General features: G+C 52.6%; 1 protein-coding gene across 1 annotated transcript in view; it reads right to left on the bottom strand.

The window, feature by feature from the left end:
- ADGRB1 (adhesion G protein-coupled receptor B1) overlaps positions 1-18,611 on the bottom strand; it is a 261,841-nt gene that overhangs the window by 133,399 nt on the left and 109,831 nt on the right. Inside the window, exons 12-16 of the mRNA XM_067529975.1 lie at positions 17,812-17,920; positions 14,960-15,103; positions 11,085-11,160; positions 6,886-6,988; positions 5,655-5,698 (exon numbers count right to left, since the gene is read on the bottom strand). Coding sequence (XP_067386076.1) covers positions 5,655-5,698; positions 6,886-6,988; positions 11,085-11,160; positions 14,960-15,103; positions 17,812-17,920 — 476 coding nt within the window. The remainder of the gene's footprint in view (positions 1-5,654; positions 5,699-6,885; positions 6,989-11,084; positions 11,161-14,959; positions 15,104-17,811; positions 17,921-18,611) is intronic.

The raw sequence follows: 18,611 nt of genomic DNA, 5'->3' as shown, positions 1-18,611 counted from the left end.
CGCCAGAGGGGAAAGAGCTCTCTGCCACCAGCTACTGGCGAAGAGGGGAAAGACAAGCTAGAGAGAGAGCGCTCTCCTGTATTCCTTTTCTACCCAGAATTTCTCCACGTGACGCCCTGGGAGTCACCAGACCTGCACGTGAACCGAGAATCGGTTGGGCAGTGGGCCTGAGTACAGGCATTGAGAGGCAGCGGGCTGGTGGCTTGTGAAAAGAGCGTCTCTTGCACGCCATGGCTCTATCGCTGCTGAATGCTTTGCAAACAGCTTGGGCAGAAGCCGACTGATGACAAGAAGCAGCAGGAAGGATGCTCTTGGCTGATGCTGCCGAGAAGGCAGTAAAGTCCTGGATTCTGGGACTAGGCGACCCACTGACACCCAATTGTGGGTGGGGAAGTGATGTGTTAAAGAGACGTTTGTCTATTGGAAGTTCACACTGGGTGGGTGGGGAACCAAGTTCACTGAATATCCCCAAAGGCACCGTGTGGGTGGGTGGAGGTTTTACTTATGGTTCATATAGATACATTGTTGGCATATTGTTGCTGGGTTTACTTGTCCCCTAATAAAGTTTTCCCATGTATGCCTGCTAGAGTATTGGCATAAAGGGATGAGTACAGGCCCCAAGAAATCTCCTTTAATAACAGGGATATCAGAGGCACACGAGGGGTCAATCAACATCCACTATACAGAACCCTAGGATATCTTCGGAGGTGCAAGGTGCCCGGGTTTATGTTTAGGATACAGGATGGTGGCATGCAGCACTAGGTGAGCTGCCCGCCGCAGAGAAACCCTTGCACGTTCCAAGTGACATAAAAGTGGAAGATGGTGAGTGAAAGCTGGGAGTCTTTGGGAGCCAGCCCCCACAGCCTCCGGATTCATAGGATAAACTTTGGGGAAGACATTGTCCAGTTTCCTCACCACAGAGGGAGAGACGGTAGCTGACACGCAGGGTTTGTTGGATTCTAATCCGGCAGCCCCAATCTTGACGCATTGGGCAAGGCTCTGGAGCAAGCCTTGGAAAATGCTATGCAGCCCAGCCTGGGTCAACCCCCTATCAGAAGGGAAGGGCATTTTCTGTGGGCCCGATACCTGGGGGAGAGGAGTTTGACTCCTGATTAGACAACGCCACTGAAATGCTGCAGGAGCGGCAGGTACCCGATGCAGAAAAGTGAAAGCATCTAGAGTAAAGAGTCCCAGTGGCCCAGCTATTGATGTTGTCGGTACTCTGAAAATCCATAATCCTGGGGTTAGCACTAGTGACTGCCTGGTGGACCTCAATCACACCCTGGAGAGCCGAGCGCCGCTATTTTAAGTTCCAGGGTGGCCAGCAGAGAAGTGAGAAGGTCTCTGCCTATTTACAGGGGTTAGAGAAGCCGCTACAGAGAACTGTGGTGAAGAGAGAAGCAGTTCCTGTGTGAATGGACCATGCCGAGCTGGCCCGAAGTTCCAGAAGGACTTTATATTATGAGTTGATCTGTATCAAGCTTCGGCTAACAGAGAGACAAGAGAGTCCTCCAAGTTACACCCAGCTGATCAAAGACGTCAGAGAGGAGGAAGAGAAGGAGGCAGCTGAAGAAGTCTGTCGAGCCCAGTCACCCAGCCAGTACAGTACCCGGGAGACCACCTCGCACACTGGTCGTGAGCACCAAAAAGGAATTTACACAAGAAAAGAGGCGGTGTGGGTCACACTTCCAGTAGTACCTAGAGGCCTCAACTGAGAACTGGGCCCCATGGTGCCAGATGCTGCACCGATCTCCATACGTGGGGTCAGGAATGACTTTTCCCTGGGGTCAGACTGGCGGAGACCTTGGGTGGTTTTCACCTTCCCCCAGCAGTGTGTGGGTCACTTGCCAGGATTATCTGTGTATAGCTTGCTTAATCATTGCCCTGCCATTGCGGGGGCCACAGGCACCGGTGTGTCTCAGTCCCTCCGGTTCTCTGCCGGCGGCATGTAATAGTCTAGTCTCCTGTGGGCTGTGCTGCTTGGGTCTAATTTTGGTCGTTGGGTTTAGTGTGCAGGCGCTGTTGGTGGCTTGTGACGTAGAGAAGATCGGACTGGATGATCTGGTGGTCCCATCTGGACTTTAACTTTAGGACATATGCTAAGAGACAGTCCCAACAAAGGGGACAACACAGACAAAGGGTGAGAGAAAGGAAGGGGCAGTATTATCCCCATTGCATAGATGGGAAACTGAGGCACAGAACAATTAAATGACTGGTCCAAGGTCACAAAAGGTGTGTCTGGCAGAGCTGGGAATTGACCCCAAGTATCCTAATGGTCAGGCCTGTGCATTTATCACAAGACCACACTTACACTTTCAAGCTTGCGCAGCACCCTGATGAAACTGGCCAGTACCATTACTCCTGTGTTACAGAGAGGGAGGGAAAGAGATGCAGGGAGCTGTCCCAGGCTACAGCGAGAACTGGAGAGGCAGGGTTCGAATTCTGGCTGTCCTGGCTCGGAGTCCTGTGCTCACACCGACGCATCACGACTCTACCACGCTGGAAGCAACAATCTTATCCAAAATATGCTCCTACCCCAACTCAGACTCCTGGCCACCCGTCAACACTCAATTCCCCATTGCCTGTAAGAGAAGCAGTCACACGGGGTGCTTCTTTCAGTCTGTGGTGCCCACAGCGGCTGCCGTCCATGCACAGAAAACCACCAGCGGCTGTGGCTGCAGCAGAGTGAATTCCAGCACCTGCTGCTATGGGGGTTTTCTTTTTCCTTTTAGACAATTCTCAGGCTTGATCAAAAAACACAATTAAAGCACTAGACTGCACAGTAGATTAGTTAACCCTTTTGGTGCTGCCACATTATCCGAGTCCCAGCACACGCTGCCTCTAATGTGAAAAGGCACCTAACTTTGGAAGTGTTAGCCTGAGGTCACACAGCTATTGTACTCATTAGCAGATCCAGGCGGACAACCCAGGAGTCCTTGCTCCCAGCAGAACACCATGGTCAGAAGCAGCTACGCAAACCCTCTGAAGTTCAGGGGTTCAGCTAAAGTTTGGGGTGAAGGTTCAGACCTCAAGAGGACCTGGGTTACTTGGAGAACACTCCTGCTGCAGAAACTTTCCCAGGCATCATCAGTGGCAGCAAACCATCCTGAAAATGTTATGCAAAGAGCTTCCCAGCTCCTTTTGCCAGCGTGTACATAAGCAAATCTAACTCTGGAATTTCCTCCGCTGTAGTCATCTTGGAGCTTTTAACCAGTGTGGATTTAAACTGCTGTTGGATGAAAACACACAAACACACGCCAGAGCCTTAGAAACTATCTTCAGCAGAATGGCAACAAATCTGCCTCTGGTGCTGGAATATAGCCCTGAGAACAGACCCGCCACTTTGGCACCTAGCGGGCGCCTGCTTAGCTGTGAGCTAATGGCGTGTCCTCTGGTTTGGAGGATCATTGAGGATCGAAGTGTGAAAACGCTATTAGCATATTCGCTGACGAGAGAAATGATAGTCAGTGGAACGAGCTGTTCTGGTCTGATCACCTTGGGGGCAATCATCCGAAGCACCTGGATGGACCAGGAGTCAGAGCTCCACAGGCTGTCTGCGAGAAGTATACCACTTCAACGCTGCCCCCTGTCTTGGCTGCCTTCAGCTTCCTCTCCGTCTCCACCGCTTCCAGTTCCCGTTTCTAGCACAGCCCCTGCTCTTTCCCGTTCTGATCCACATGAGCCTCCAGCTCAGTAACAAAACTAACACGATACCTGCCCTGGTGCAGCCCTTCCCAGGTTCAGCGGCATGTGGCCATTGAGGCGTCTCGCTCTGCCATGCCGGCAGGTTGTGTTGTTAACCCGCCAGGCGCGTGTTCAATTGTGATGCCACAGCGGCCCTCCCGGCTCATCACATCCGGGCTACGCTGTGCCCGTGTCTTGCTCCGCTGAGCAGAACGCTGAAGGAGAACTAGCCTCCTTGGTGCTCAGCCTGCCTCGATCTCAGCTCAGGCCTTGTGTGGAGAGCAGCCCCAGCGCTCAGGGTACGATTCCCACTCTGCAAGCAAGTGGGGGGAGAGGGGCCGAGGGGATGGAGGGAGGGAGGGGCGCTGACTCCACCCCATCCCTACTTGCTGGCCATGTGAAGAGGGGCAGAAGCGAACAGGGGGGAAGTAACCTTATCCCACTTCACAGCAAGATGTGAGCCGGGAGGAGCTGTGCCTCTGACGTACAGATCCTTTCCGGAGCTCTTCCTGGGACATCACAGCTAGGGACAGACCCTGACGCTGGGATACAATCACACCTGAGCAAGCACCGAGATGCACCTATACACAGACCCATGACCACATCGTGGTGGTGGCATGGTACCCACGTGGCAGACCCCGGCTGCCAGAATCCCAAGTGGCTATCTTCGTGTATTTGAGCAACTTTCAGTGTTATCCGTGCATCTCTGTGTTGCCCTGAGCTACACGGGGGTGTTTTCGCAACATTCACCATCCCTGGGCGCATCGGGTTTAGCCTGTCTATTCATTTGTGCTAATCATTGTCCAACCAAAAGCATATCAGTTGGCTGCAAACATGCCTAAGTGACTTAACGGAGCATAACGGGGGAGATCGGAATTGTTTTCCAAGATAATAATAATAAGTAATAATAAATACATAAAGCTTTGTGCCAACTGCATGAGAACCCCAGGAGTAAAACTGACTATAAACAGAAAATGAAACCGACTGGCCCCCGAACTGAAATGCAAAAATTAACCAGAGAAGTGGCAAGAACCAGTAAGTGAGATGCTGCTGTTCCTTTCTGGGATCATTCATAATCAAAGAATTTTTTCACACTGCCGGCTACTTCTTCTGATAAAGAAGCTCTGCCTGACACCGCCTCTCCCAAACTTTCAGTCCTGATTCCACTAGTGGCAACTATCAGGTTTTCATTCAGCTGATCACAAATGCATCAGGAGACGAGACCCAGACAGGGTTACAGACAACCTGGTTCCTCATAGCAATCGCCCTATCAGACCAGGCCAATACACTGCCTACTTCTAGACCTGGAGCCTTATTTTCAGAAGTGGCCCCTAATTCTGGACTCCTACTTTCCTGGTGCCCAACCTGCGATGACTTTCAGATGGTGCTGAGCACCTACAACTCTGGCTGAGTTCAATGACAGCCGCAGGTGCACCCTGGCACCCCAAAAATAGAGGCACCAAAAAGCCGAGGCCACTTTTGGAAAACCAGTACCCAACGCTCCCATGGAGAATGCAACCTCCTCCCTCGTAGCTGGAAGCTATTATCCTCATTGCCTGACTGCTTCACCGTGGTGACAGACGCAGCTCTATGGAGCAGCTGCATCTGTGGGGCAGAACGTGGGTCACACTCTGAAAGCATGTGATCTACGGCCTTCAAATATATGGCTTATCACAAGGGGGTTTCTGACGGAGAAGGCAACAGCCTAGTGGCAGGTCCTTATTAGGAACCCAGGGCAAGGATGCGACTGGAAATCGCCGAGGCAGGCAGGAGAAAGTTCACGCTTTCCTTTGCCAGGGAAACTGAGAGACAAAGACAGACGCAGGAAAGAGATGGAGGGTCAGAGTGAGGGGCCTGAGACAGTGATACCTCATCAGCCGCCCGCCTCCCAAAACAGACACGCCCTGCCCAGTCCCCAAGCTAACGTTCTCCAGGGGCGAGGAGAGCAAATCAAAACCAGCTGGACTTACACATCGGCTTCGTCCCACAGGATGCAGGTCTGGTTGGTGGTTCCCTGGCAGGAGAGCAAGAAGAAAGAGGGTGGGTGGGGAGGCAGGGAAAGCAAAGCCGTTCAGTGCTGTGCTGGCACCAGGGCATCTCTGGAATCGACATGGGCACAGCATTTCAAACATGCCATCACAAACCTGTGCCCTCTGCGTGGCCACCTTCCACTGTGGCTGCAGGGCCAGGGGAGAAGTGGGCTGTGCCACTGCCCTGTGACCGCTCTAACAGAAATCAGAGCCATGAGCAGGGAGATCGGCTTCTTGGATAGATCCTCCCCTTCTGTTCCCCCACCCAGACCCCCGTCGGACACTCCTTCGTTGGAGCTGCAGGGCTGCCTGTTCTCACTCAGCTCCGTCCTGACGGCAGCGGGAGCTTGGCCGCTGGGTGCAACGGAGGCAGGGCCAGATGGCTGCTGTGTGCCTTGATCCCGGGAGAGGACCTCCGAGGAGATGCCACATGGCCTCGACGCTCGCCGCAGCCAGCGGGAGATTCACCCATTGACTGCAACGGGGGCTGAACTTGGCCAGCGCTGAGCAAGCGGGGAGCAAAGACGTGAGGAATGCAGGAGTCCCAAGGGGGGGGCTGTACGAGGACATCCAGACTGGGAGACCCAGATTGGCTCTCAGACACGTAAATACCCTTCCTGTGCGTCCAAGGACTGACTCAGACATCCTGATCTGGCAACAGACGTGCTTTTAAAGTGCCAGTGACAGCAGCAATCTGCACTTCTCCAGCAAAGTGCTTTGCACACATTCAGGAATAACGCCTCTGCCTTGAGACGGTCAGTATCATTACCCTTATCTTACAAAGAGGGAAACTGAGGCCCAAAGATGTTCTGACTTGCCATGTCCCACAGTGAATCAGAGTCAGATCCTGGGACAAGGCCCTGTGTCTCCCCAGTCCTGCTCCCAGCTAGCTGTGACAGCGCCTGCCTTCTGGGTTAGAAAAGTGGGCTCCCTGTAGCAAGTCTGAGTGTGCAGCTCAAGTTCCCATGGAGGATTATTGGGGACACAGTGACAGTAGGATGCCCATGCCAACCCGATTTCATTGTGCCAGTCCTATGAACCGCAAGCACGGGAAAGGGCCTGGCCGTGACATTCCCAGCCTATCCCCCCCAGAGAGACCTGCTCAGCATCACCGGATCGTCGCCACACAAACCAAGAGCGTATCTACTGACGCCGAGGGCGTTAGACTTACATTATACAGGTGGGAGAACTCAATTTCCAGGGGCGTGAGCAGAGCGCGGGGAGACGGCTTCACAGTCACGGAGATGACTCTGGAGTTCAGCACCGTGGCATTCCTGGGGAGAGAAGGAAACCAGCACTTTAAAGAGGACGGAGATGCTTACACAGAGAGAGTCCCACTGGGCTAACTGGTATAAGGCCAGCTACTACAATGGAATTGATCCATTCCGTGTGTTGTCAGCGCCTCCTGCTGACAGAGCCCACCCCACTGCTGTCCTGACGCCGCGGCCAGCTGCACCGGGTTCCCTCTGGAATGAGAGCCGTGTTCCACAGACCACTGGACCTGTAGCATGAAGGGCTAACATGGGACCCTCTACCCAGCCAACTCCCTGGCGCTGACTCTGCTGGCTGCATTAGCACTTCCCCTGGTACTTTGCCCTTCGGTAGCACCAGTCCTCCCCGGATCTCAAAGCACTTCGCTGAATCTGTTAACCTCACCACACCCCTGGGTAACGGGTGTGTACATTGCCGTCCTCAGATGACGGATGGAAAATTAGAGAGACCGGGGGGCGTGGTTAGGGACTACCTTTTATTGGACCAGATGGGAAGTCAGAGGCCAAAACTTTCAGACTTGGGTGCCTAATGTCAGGTGGCTAGGCTGCGATTTCCACGTGCGGCTAGTGATCTGGGGTGCCCAGCTGGAGACACCATAAAGAGACCTGACTGGCAGAGGATGGGTGCTCAGCGCTCTCTGAAAATCAGGCTCCTTAAGGTTCCCCCCAAGTTGGGCGCGTGAACTCAGCGGTGAATCGTGGTCCCCGTCTACTAGCCGAGAGCTGCAGTACTTGTGTGAATACATAGGCACTTACCTTCACAGGGCCACGTTGGAAAACACTGGCCAAAGAGACTTGCCCATGGTTGCAGAGCTGGGAATAGAACCCAGGACATTGCCAGTCACCACTACACTGACCAGTATGACACACTCCCTCCCCAGTCTGATTCTCACTTAGCCCAGGCATGTCTGAAATCATTTGCTTTTCATCAGGGTTTTATTTTCTTTTTACCCAATAACTTTGGGAAAGCTAGCTTCTGCTCTGGAGTGACAGGTGTCAGACTTTTAGTCCTTTGACTCCATGTGTCCTGCCACCCCGTTCAACTCCAGACTGTGGCTTTGATACCAAGTATCTCCATTGGGAGTTCCACTCATCTCCCAGGGTGGATCGCCTATAAAGCCCAGCTCTCAGGCCACAGGTATCCAAGAACTGTGGGATCGAAGAAAAAATTTAAAATGGGTAAGAATTTATTTTCTTTCTAATGTGATGTGTGATTAACCCGTGGAACTCACTGCTGCAGGAAATAACCAAAGCACCTCCAAAGAGAGGAGAAACTTACATGAATAAAACAAGTAGCTGTTATTTACTAGGGTAAATCTGTAGTAACTCCTTTTGTTTAAACGGAGTTAGAATCATAGAAGATGAGGGTTGGAAGGGACCTCAGAAGGACATCTAGTCCAACCCCCTGCTCAAAGCAGGACCACCCCCAAATAGATCATCTCAGCCAGGGCTTTGTCAAGCCAGGTCTTAAAAACCCTTAAGGATGGAGATTCCACCACCTCCCTATGTAACCCATTCCAGTGCTTCACCGCCCTCCGAGTGACAAAGTTTTTCCTAATATCCAACCTAGACCTCCCCCACTGCAACTTGACACCACTGCTCCTAATTCTGCCATCTGTTACCACTGAAAGCAGCCTCGTTCCGTCCTTCCTGGAACCCCCTTTCAGGTAGTTAAGGGCTGATATGAAATCTCCCCTCACTTTTCTCTTCTTCAGACTAAACAAGCCTAGTTTCCTCAGCCTCTCCTCTTAAGTCGTGTGTTCCAGACCCCTAATCATTTTAGTTGCCCCCCACTGGACTGTCTCAAATTTGTCCACATCCTTTCTGTGGTAGGGGGCTCAAAACTGGACACAATACTCCAGATGTGGCCTCACCAATGCCGAATAGAGGGGAATAATCACTTCCCGCGATCTGTTGGCAATGCTCCTTCTAATGCAGCCCAATATGCCGTTAGCCTTCTTGGCAACCAGGGCACACTCTTGACTCATATCCAGCTTCTTGTCCACTGTAACCCCCAGGTCCTTTTCTGCAGAACTGCTGCCCAGCTCGTCGGTCCCCAGTCTGTAGCTGTGCATGGGATTCTTCCATCCTAAGTGCAGGACTCTGCACTTGTCCTTGTTGAACCTCATCAGATTTCTTTTGGCCCAATCCTCTAATTTGTCTAGGTCACTCTGTATCCTATCCCTGCTCTCTAGGGTATCTACTACTCCCCCCAGCTTAGTGTCATCTGCAAACTTGCTGAGGGTGCAATCCATCCTCCAGATCAGTTACTCTGGATTTAAACCAGCATGACAGAACACAAAAGCTGATCCTTATTCCTCCTTCTTCCAGGAAATGGATTGATCACCATTTGCAGTCAGGAAGACAGTTATGCCACAGTACTGTATTTCACAGCTTGGTACATTATTGAGGCTACTCCCATCTCCTTGCAACATTCCTGTTGGACAGAGGAATGATGGACAGTTCTTCTAATTGAGCATCTCTTCCATATAGCCACAGGAGATCCCAGGCTGTGCATTGTTTATAGGAAACTCTCCTTAATTAAGCAATGTCGTAAATCAGCACCCAGGGGAGAAGGCAGTGGCAGAGAGTCCTGCTGAAGCTGGTTAGCAAAGCTTATTCACCACTCAGCCAGAGAAAGCCGAAACACCTTTGGATCATTTGCATGTATGATGTTTATTGCCCTTCCAATCCCATTCCCAGCGCTGTAATGGAAGATATTACAGAGTACAGTCCCTGTGCTCACTAATTCTTCTCCGGGCTCTCGCCTAGCCTCTCGCCACTGCCAGAGCTAAATCTGTAGGTATTTAAATGATTATCAGCGAGGAGAGATGTCCTGGCGTTTATGGTAAATGGGCTCACGCTAATCAGTCCAGAACAGATTTAGAAGGTGCCTTAGGATGCTTAATTTACTGCCTCAGTACCAGCCTCAGAAAAGAAAAAAGAGAGAGAGGAAAAGAAAAGGCACTGCTGAGCACAAAAGCTACAGAGCCCTGAGGCGCTTCGCAGAGGCCTGGAACGCTGCAGACGTGTGCAGCCAACCGTGCCACTCCGCTCGGCTCCCTGAGCTCGGCTCGAGCCGTGCCGCTCGCGAATGGCCCCGTGTGGCAGGCAGCTCCTCTCCCGAGCACGCAGCCCCAGATCTGTCAGAGACACGGCAAGCCGGAATGGCTCACAGCCCAGAGGGGCAAAAGTCCGCCACCGGGAGGAGGAGGCAGTCTCAGAGGCCCTGATCCTGCCCAGGGCTGAGTGCCCTTATCTCCCTCTGAGATCTAAGGAGGCAGAGGGAGGGGCCATTCAGCCTCTCCTTGTGGGGAGGAAAAGGGGAGAGTGCCAGGGATAGAGGGAACTATTAACTCTTTGGCCTCCCCCGCAGCTGTCCTGTTGTGCAACTGAGTTGGGGCAGCCAGGCAAGGATTTGATAAATGTGCCCTTCTCCCCTCATTTGATGTGTGGGCAGAGAGGTTCCTTTGCCGGCTCTTTCCCCCTCTGGTGGATGCTGCGTGATGCCCAGCATTGGTCCCAGGAACAGGGTCTGTGCAATGTAGGCGCTGTGTCCCCACTCCCTGGTGTCTCTCTGGAGGGGGACCATGGTTATTTCATCTCTCATCCGGAGAACTCCCAAGGAGTCATGATCCCAGGGAATATGGCGCCCCATCATGAGCTCAGCACCAGAGAGGATGTTCGCTGAGAGGGCAAGGTTCTTGCCTGCCTCTTTGTAGGAGCATGCAGCTGCGGGAGTAATCACCACCTAGTGCTTCAAAGAGCAGAAGGGAAAACCCTCCCCTGGTGTTGCTGGCCACGTGGTGTGCACTGCTGCGCAGAAAAGGAAAATATCTTCCTGACCTCCCTGAAAGTGATTAGCTTATGCCCTGAAGCATGAGCTTGGACTGAGCTATCTCCGTGTACGACACCAGTTATCAGAGGCCCAAACGTTATCCCCGCAGAACCAAATTCTCTTCCTCTTACGCAAATAGCTCCCCTGGCTTCTCCAGTCCTGCATGGCCCCTTCAATTTCCAGTTGAGGAGCTGGGTTTGGGGCCGTCTGAGTGACCAGGGGCTCTGGAAAGGGAAGGGTTTACGATTGCTCTATCCTTACCTCTGGAGCGAGAGGATGCTCCCCAGGTTCCGGTACAGCACGGTGCCCACCACGAAGACAGACGAGTCATCTGTCTCTGCGAAGCGGCAAAGAGAGGGGAGAGAAAGAGAACAGCACTGTGACGATCAGGGACGATGAAAGCATCATCAGCACCACGGCACTGCCGTGGGGACAGGACCCGAGGGTGGTTGACACCGGGCCCGCCCCGCGGGCTTTAGACCTTTAGACTTCAATGGGGCACGCACTCAGTGGGGTAGAGAGACAGGGCAGGGCTGTAATGAACACAACAGGGGGTGGGGGGCTGTTTGCAGAGGCTAATGACTGAAGCAGGGCCAGATACATCTCCTTGGCTCATTATCTCCCAAGAGGGTGAAATATCCCCCCTTGTGCTGAGGGGCCTGGCATGGCCTAGGTGTCATTTATTGGTTTCAGTGGGGCAGCAGTGGGGCCTAGCCCGGGGCAGGCTGAATTTCACGCCCCCTCCCTCCCAAGGCCGCACCGCCTGCTCTCACCACACAGGGGCTCCCTACAGCCTAGCCTGGATTTCACAGTCCTGGAAGAGACGCCGCTGCCCTCAGCACCCCAGGCAGCGCTCAGCACCTCGCCGGCTCAGGCCCTCTATAATCACGCAGGCCTGGAGCTGTAACTTGAGTGAGCCGGACCGGAGGTTTCCTGTTCAGAACCACAGCTAATTCCTCTGACAAGGACAGGACAAGAGGCGCGTGCTGGGAGTCTAATCGGAGGCTGGCAGCGGCTGGGGGGACGCAACGGTTCCTTCCCCTCCGGATATCGCTGGCGGGGCTAGCAAATCTGCTGAGGGGCTGGGAGGAGAAGATTGCCAGCCCCACCCCGGCTGCCTCGCAGAGCAGCTCCGGAGCCGCTGACGAGCCATCAGAGAGCTGAGCCGTGCCAGGATGGCGCTGGATTTTCACACACGGGACGAGCCCCAGCCTGACCCAGAACCTCCCCCCACATCTCTGCGCTTGATAGCAGCCCAGCCTCTTCTCTCGCCGGAGGGCGCCGCCAGCTGTCAGCGCAAGAGGCAGGAACGCCGCCTGGCTGGGGCCCAGCTCCACTGGGCTGGCAGTGCAAACGCTCCCTCACGCCGGCACGGTGCACCCTAATGCTATCTGACACCGCACAGCCCGGGCAACGCAGCCGAGAGGCCGCAGGCCCTTCCGTTCTAATCCCAGATGAGCCTCCGACACGTTTGTGTGACCTCTGTGCAAGCCATCTGACCCCCTCTTCCCCCTCCCCGCCGCCTGCCTCGCACAACACAGCTGTGAAAAGCAACAACCTCCCTGGAAACCAGATGCTGCTTCTGAGCAGAACTTGAACGGGTATAAACACTTTACGGGCCTTTGGCCCGGTCCTGCAGATCCCTAGACAGACACGGTCCCCCTCGTCCCCCTTGTGCTAGGGCCTGCAGCAGGTAACATCCCACAGGGCTCGCGCACTCACGTGATATCATGGGTGAGCAGAAATCTGTAACCCCCCGGGCCAGTTTCTCGTTTACACTCTTCTGTGAATGCAAAGGGGCCATAGTGTAAATGAGACTCAGGTCTGAATTTCTTGAGTCTGTATCAAGACTTTAGTGATATAATGGCCCCCGTCTTATTTATGTGCAAAGATGAAATTGTTACCTAGCTTCGGACAATGTTTTATTCTGGTCATCTGTTTCTCAGCCGCCTAGCCAACTGGGTGCTGCACAGCTGCAGCATTTGCACACAGAGCTGTGAAGTTTGCATGTCCCGTGGCAGTTGTGGCTTGCAGGCATGCTGCATGCACATTGCATGGCCGGTTGTAAAGCTGTATGGTCGGATCCTCAGCTGGTGTAAATCTGCATTGCTCCACTGAAGCCAACAGCTAATCCACACCCGCTGAGGAATCAGGGGTTTAGTTTAGCAAGCTGCAAAGTTGTTACTCTACAAAGGAAACCTATCCCCTAGTATGCTCCTTGCTACATGCATTCGCAAAGAAGAGACGGGTGTTAGTAAGGATTAAAATGCGTCTCTGTTGTTATTCAGACAAATAATATATCAAAAAGGGAGATGCCATCTTTTGCTAATATGATGATACAGGATAAGACCCAGGAAATGCAGCTCTGGACGGAATGGAAAAGAATAATAATATAAGTCCTAATTTGATAATTTTAACCATTTATTGTGTTTGTTGTGAAGGACGTAACACAATTATCTCTTACTAGCCTGAGATGCAGTCCTGGATTTAGTCTTTGCTCTGCTACAGTCTCCCTGTTTGACCTTGGGGCTGTCACATAACTGCTCATGGCCTCAGTATCCCCATCAGCAAAATGGTGGTTATAATGTTGATCTACCCAATGGGACAGGCTCTGCAGCTGAATGCATGGCGGTGCTTGGAGATTTTTTTGGGTGAAAGGCACACTAGGAAGCCCCGGGATCATTACAACAACGCGGGCTGTCTCCTGCCCTTGTCTCAGCAGAGGACGGCTCAATCTGTGGAAAAAAGAGCAAACTGCTTGCTCTCCCTGAGGAAGCTAACCGGCGCTGGGCCCTGCTACAGAGAGAGGAACAAGGTGACAGCCAGTTCCCTCTGCAGGCACAATTTAGGTCCCTCTTTTTGAAATACGGGTCTTAAATATTTAGGGCCCGATCCTGCAAAGAACCGAACACCTCCCTCACAAAGATGAGCCATCTGAGCTCACCGGGAACCGAGGCTGACTTCAGTAAGAGGCGTCTACAACCAGCACCCCACGGGATCATGTGTTTGGGGCTTATCCCTCCCTCAAAGTCCTGCTGTTGCTAACGGATGGCCTACAGAGCAGCTACAGAATCAGGTCCTTTCTGAACTTCTTAGGATCCGTGCCCAGAGCCCTACAGTTTTCTATTGAGATCTGAGATTCAGGATGGCTTGGCTTATGTTCAAACGAAGGCTGGATTTGCTCAGCTCGCTTCCCCTCTCCCTGCCCGTGCTGTTCGGGCCTGATATTAGCCTGCTGCAGAGCAAATGACCCCCGAGTGATTAAATGCCCCTTCTCCTGCAGCTGATGTGTGGTTGCAGAGGATTACACACAAGAGGCACAAACATCTCTCCAGCCACACGGCCACTGCCCATCCGGCGGCGAAGCACTGACTGCCTGCCCAGCCAAACTAATAACCCAGAATGTTTCATATCCGCTGCACGATGCATGGCAACCTTTTCTTCTCCTTCCCTCCCCCCAAAAACTCTCTCCACTGCCACTCGGCACCAGCAGCCTATTCTCATGAAGAATACAAGTCATTAAACTGGTAACGCTGCTCCCAAAACGTTCCGAATGCCAAGCCGTTCGCTCCCACAGAAGTGTCTTTCTGTGCGCTGGCTAACGGCATCGAAATGATGCTGTCACGCTGCGGACAGGGGAGAAAACAACACACCATCCCTACTGAGACCCAAGCTTATTTGGAAGGGCTGGAGGGAACCAGTTTGGTGTCCGGTCTGCACTGGAAGGGGATGTCCTGGCCAGCCGATGGCTTGCCGGTGCATCAGGTTCCTCTCAGACTAAGTGGAGCAAGTGGTTAGTGCTGTCTGCAGTGTGCCTCAGCTCCGGGAAGAGATGGGCCATGCCTTGATGCTCTGGGGCTTAGGATTGCCTCCAGCTATTTTCTAAACAAGGAGCTGTTGTGTCTAGTAATGGATCCGTGCCCGAATCCGGGACAGGAACTAATCTCCCGGACTTGCTGGGGAGTTCATATCTGGATGATAGTTACAGCCCGTCTTTAAGTCGTACAGACCCAGACGCAGGGCTGCATCCCGGACCAGATCCTCACTAGCCAGGAGCAGAGCTTGCAGACAGACTGTCAATGATTGAAGTCCCCTGGAGGCTGAAGAACAGCAATGCTCCAGCGGCGCTGCCTCACCTGCTAGCCCCGTAGAGAGGATGCTCTTGGAGATGGTGACTTTGTCCTCGGAGGTTTTGGCCCAGTCTACCATGCCCCTCCAGCCTTTCATGGGGAAGCTGATGTCGGTTGCCAAGTTGGCGGGGAGCTTGTGAATGCTGAGGACTTGAGGGGAAACAGAAACAATAAATAAAGCAAACCTCACATGACCAGCTCAACATTCACACTCCCACCACTGAGAAACCTGTGGGTAGAACAGCAGGACAAGCACTCAGGAAGAGTGAGTATCTGCTTTCATATAAACTGGTGTAAATCCAGAGTAACTCTGCTGACTTCATTTACACCAGCGTGACTCCACCGTGACTCTGATGACTTCATTCACACTGGTGCAACTATGAGTAGAAATTCAGTCCCTGGCCATTCAGGGTCAATGAGCACCCAAAATTTTGCAAATGACATTAAGCTGGGGGGGGGTGGAAGGGTGATAGATACGCTGGAGGATAGGGATAGGATACAGAGTCATCTAGACAAATTAGAGGATTGGGCCAAAAGAAATCTGATGAGGTTCAACAAGGACGCGTGCAGAGTCCTGCACTTAGGATGGAAGACTCCCATGCACTGCTACAGACTGGGGACCGATGGGCGAGGCAGCAGTTGTACAGAAAAGGACTTTGGGGTTACAGTAGACACGAATCTGGATATGAGTCAGCAGTGTGCCCTTATTGCCAAGAAGGCTAATTGCATACTGGGTTGCATTAGTAGGAGCATTGAGAGAAGTGATTATTCCCCTCTATTCGGCACTGGTGGGGCCACATGTGGAGTATTGTGTCCAGTTTTGGGACCCCCACTACAGAAAGGATGTGGACAAACTGGAGAGAGTCCAGCCAAGGGTAACGAAAAGATCAGGGGGCTGGAGCACATGACTTATGAAAAGAGGCTGAGGGAACTGACTTGTTTAGTCTGCAGAAGAGAAGAGTGAGGGGGGATTGGATAGCAGCCTTCAACTGCTTGAAGGGGGGTTCCAGAGAGGATGGAGCTAGGATGTTCTTAATGGTGGCAGATGACATAACAAGAAGCAATGGTCTCAAGTTGCAGTGGGGAAGGTCTAGGCTGGATATTTGGAAAAGCTTTTTCCCTAGGAGGGTGGTGAAGCACTGGAATGGGTTACCTAGGGAGGTGGTGGAATCTCCATCCTTAGAGGTTTTTAAGGTGTGGCTTGACAAAGCCCTGGCTGGGATGATTTAGTTGGAGTTGGTCCTGCTTTGAGCAGGCGGTTGGACTAGATGACCTCCTGAGGGCCCTTCCAACCCTCATCTTCTGTGATTCTATGATAATTTTGGATTTCCATTCTAAAAAAGGCATCCCTCCATGTCCTACAGACGGTGTGAAGGGGAGCTCAGACCAGACAGATGGTGTTCCTTTAGCCTGGAGAGAGGTCAAGGCTGTACATGAACTGTCTCGGAGAAAGCCCCTCCTTGCCCATTTGGCTAATGGAGCATCTTGGGACAAACACGTTCTTACAGGACGGTAACTGTAAGAACAAGCCGGGCTCTGGGAAATGTCTCTGCCTGCTTTCCATGAGCAGATGCAACTGGGGCTTGAGAAAGGATGAGCTGTGAGTGTATGGGCCTTTGTGATCTTAGTGGCCAAGAGTGTGGAGGAAAGCAGAGGAAGACTGTTCAGCTGTTGTTCAGCTAACGTCTGTACATAAAGCAAAGCGACGCCACTAGGCTGAACACACAGAGCGGGACCCCCATGCATCCTTTTGTCCATCCGTACTTCCTCAGTCTCCTCCAGCCTCGAGACCTTCAGATTCAACTCAAGACACCTTCACTCAAAAAGCACCATTGCTCACAGCCGTGTGACCCTAGAGATGGCGCTGGGCTTGCACTGGTGTGGATGGGGCCTTTAGCCTGACGGACGATGTTTTATATTCTGTACCATATGTTCCACGTACAGCTGGTGGGACATACGGAGAACGTATTTGCCTTCTGGGGAGCATGAATGCAGCACTCGGCCTGAGAGGCTTGTACCACCCCTTTGATAAACTCTGGCGGGAGCAAGGAGAAGAAGGGCGGTCTTGTGTTTAAATGACTGGGCTGCAGCTCAGGAAAACCCCGTTCTGTTCCCAGCTCTGCCAGACTCCCTCCATGACCCTGGGCAACTCATTTCATCGTCCTGTGCTTCAGCTGGGATGTGGGGAGAACGACCCTTCCTCTCCCCCGTTCTTTGACCATCTTGTCTGTTGAGCTTGTAAACTCATGAGGACAGAGACTGCCTCTTCCCAGGCGCATGTACCGGGCCTAGCACCACGGGCCCCCAGTCTCGGTTGAAATCTCTAGGCATTGCTGCTAGAAGCATAACACTGCTTCTGTTGCTGGTATCTAGGGTGACCAGATGTCCCAATTTTATAGGGACAGTCCCAATATTCGGGGCTTTTTCTTATATAGGTGTCTATTCCCCTCCCTATCCCCTGTCCCGATTTTCACACTTGCTATCTGGTCACCCTACTGGTATTGGTCCATTGGCCTAGAGCGGCGGCTCAGCCTTAGAGAAGCTCTGGCTCTGCTGAGAGCTGAGGACAACACTACAGTGCAGTGAGACCTTCACTTCCCACCCCATCACCTCAGGAGCCGTCCGAGTCAGCACATTTCCCCCTGAGAGAAACAGCAGGGAACCTGAACCTAAGGGCTGCGTCTGTTATGGGTCTCTTATGTGATAAGAAGTCGCCACTTGGCTCCCTCTGTTCCCGCCCAGCTCCTGACTAGCATTCTCCCCACGCTCACAACCAGCTCGCAAAAACTGCAAGGAGCGACTGCATGGGATGAATGCCTGTGGAGCCATGGAGGGGAGCGGAATCCGAACCGACTCACCCAGATTATCCGTCACTTGGTAGGAATCCCGGAAATCTTTCATGCGAAATCCAATGACATCAATGAAATCCTCCACAAGCCTGAACAGCTCCTTCGCATTCGGCCCCATCTGCAAACCCAATGAAGAGAGGTAAAATATTTAGCGGCACAGATAGCAAGGAGTTCACCAGGGGCCTCTTGGTGGGCAAGGGTTCAAGCCACACACACAGCGGGAAGCATTCTCTGGTCACGCTGGAGCACCCTGGAGTAGTGGACAATCGAGAATGACCTAAGGAGACAGAAACACGGACAGCTTTGCCTAGGAAGAGAACACTGTTAAACAGCCAGGGAAAACTCCCCATCTGAGCGGTCATTGTCCATGCCAGGACACCGGGAACAGGACACGAAGGGGTGTGGTGCCATAAAAGAGTGGTTGGGTTTATTTGTTCAGTTGTTTTAAATGGAGAGATGAGAGCAAAAGCCCTGTGTTAAAAGGAATCTCTTTATATAAAATGGTAGATCGCATGTACATGCACCTATCCCCTTTGATGCATGGACTGAGACCGGATCCAGTCTATGCTGCCCTGTAGCCATTGGAGTATTCTAGAGAGGCTGTTACCAGGGATTCTCCTGAAGTTTTAGGCCGAGATCCTATTTTTCATTAACATATATGGGAACTGGGCATCCAAATCCCCATGGCAACCCCATCTCTGTTGTGGTCCTCATGCTGTCTATACTAGTGGCAGTGGTTGAAAGACGAAAGATCCTCTGACTGATCTCACAGCAGCTCAGAAACTAACCTCCACTGTCGTGCGCGTGCA

This window comes from Emydura macquarii, unplaced genomic scaffold (genome assembly GCF_026122565.2).
Source record: "Emydura macquarii macquarii isolate MOO-44397 ecotype Brisbane River unplaced genomic scaffold, CSIRO-AGI_Emac_v2 contig_366, whole genome shotgun sequence".
NCBI classification, from domain to species: domain Eukaryota; kingdom Metazoa; phylum Chordata; order Testudines; family Chelidae; genus Emydura; species Emydura macquarii.
This window is presented reverse-complemented; position numbering and strand designations above follow the sequence as displayed.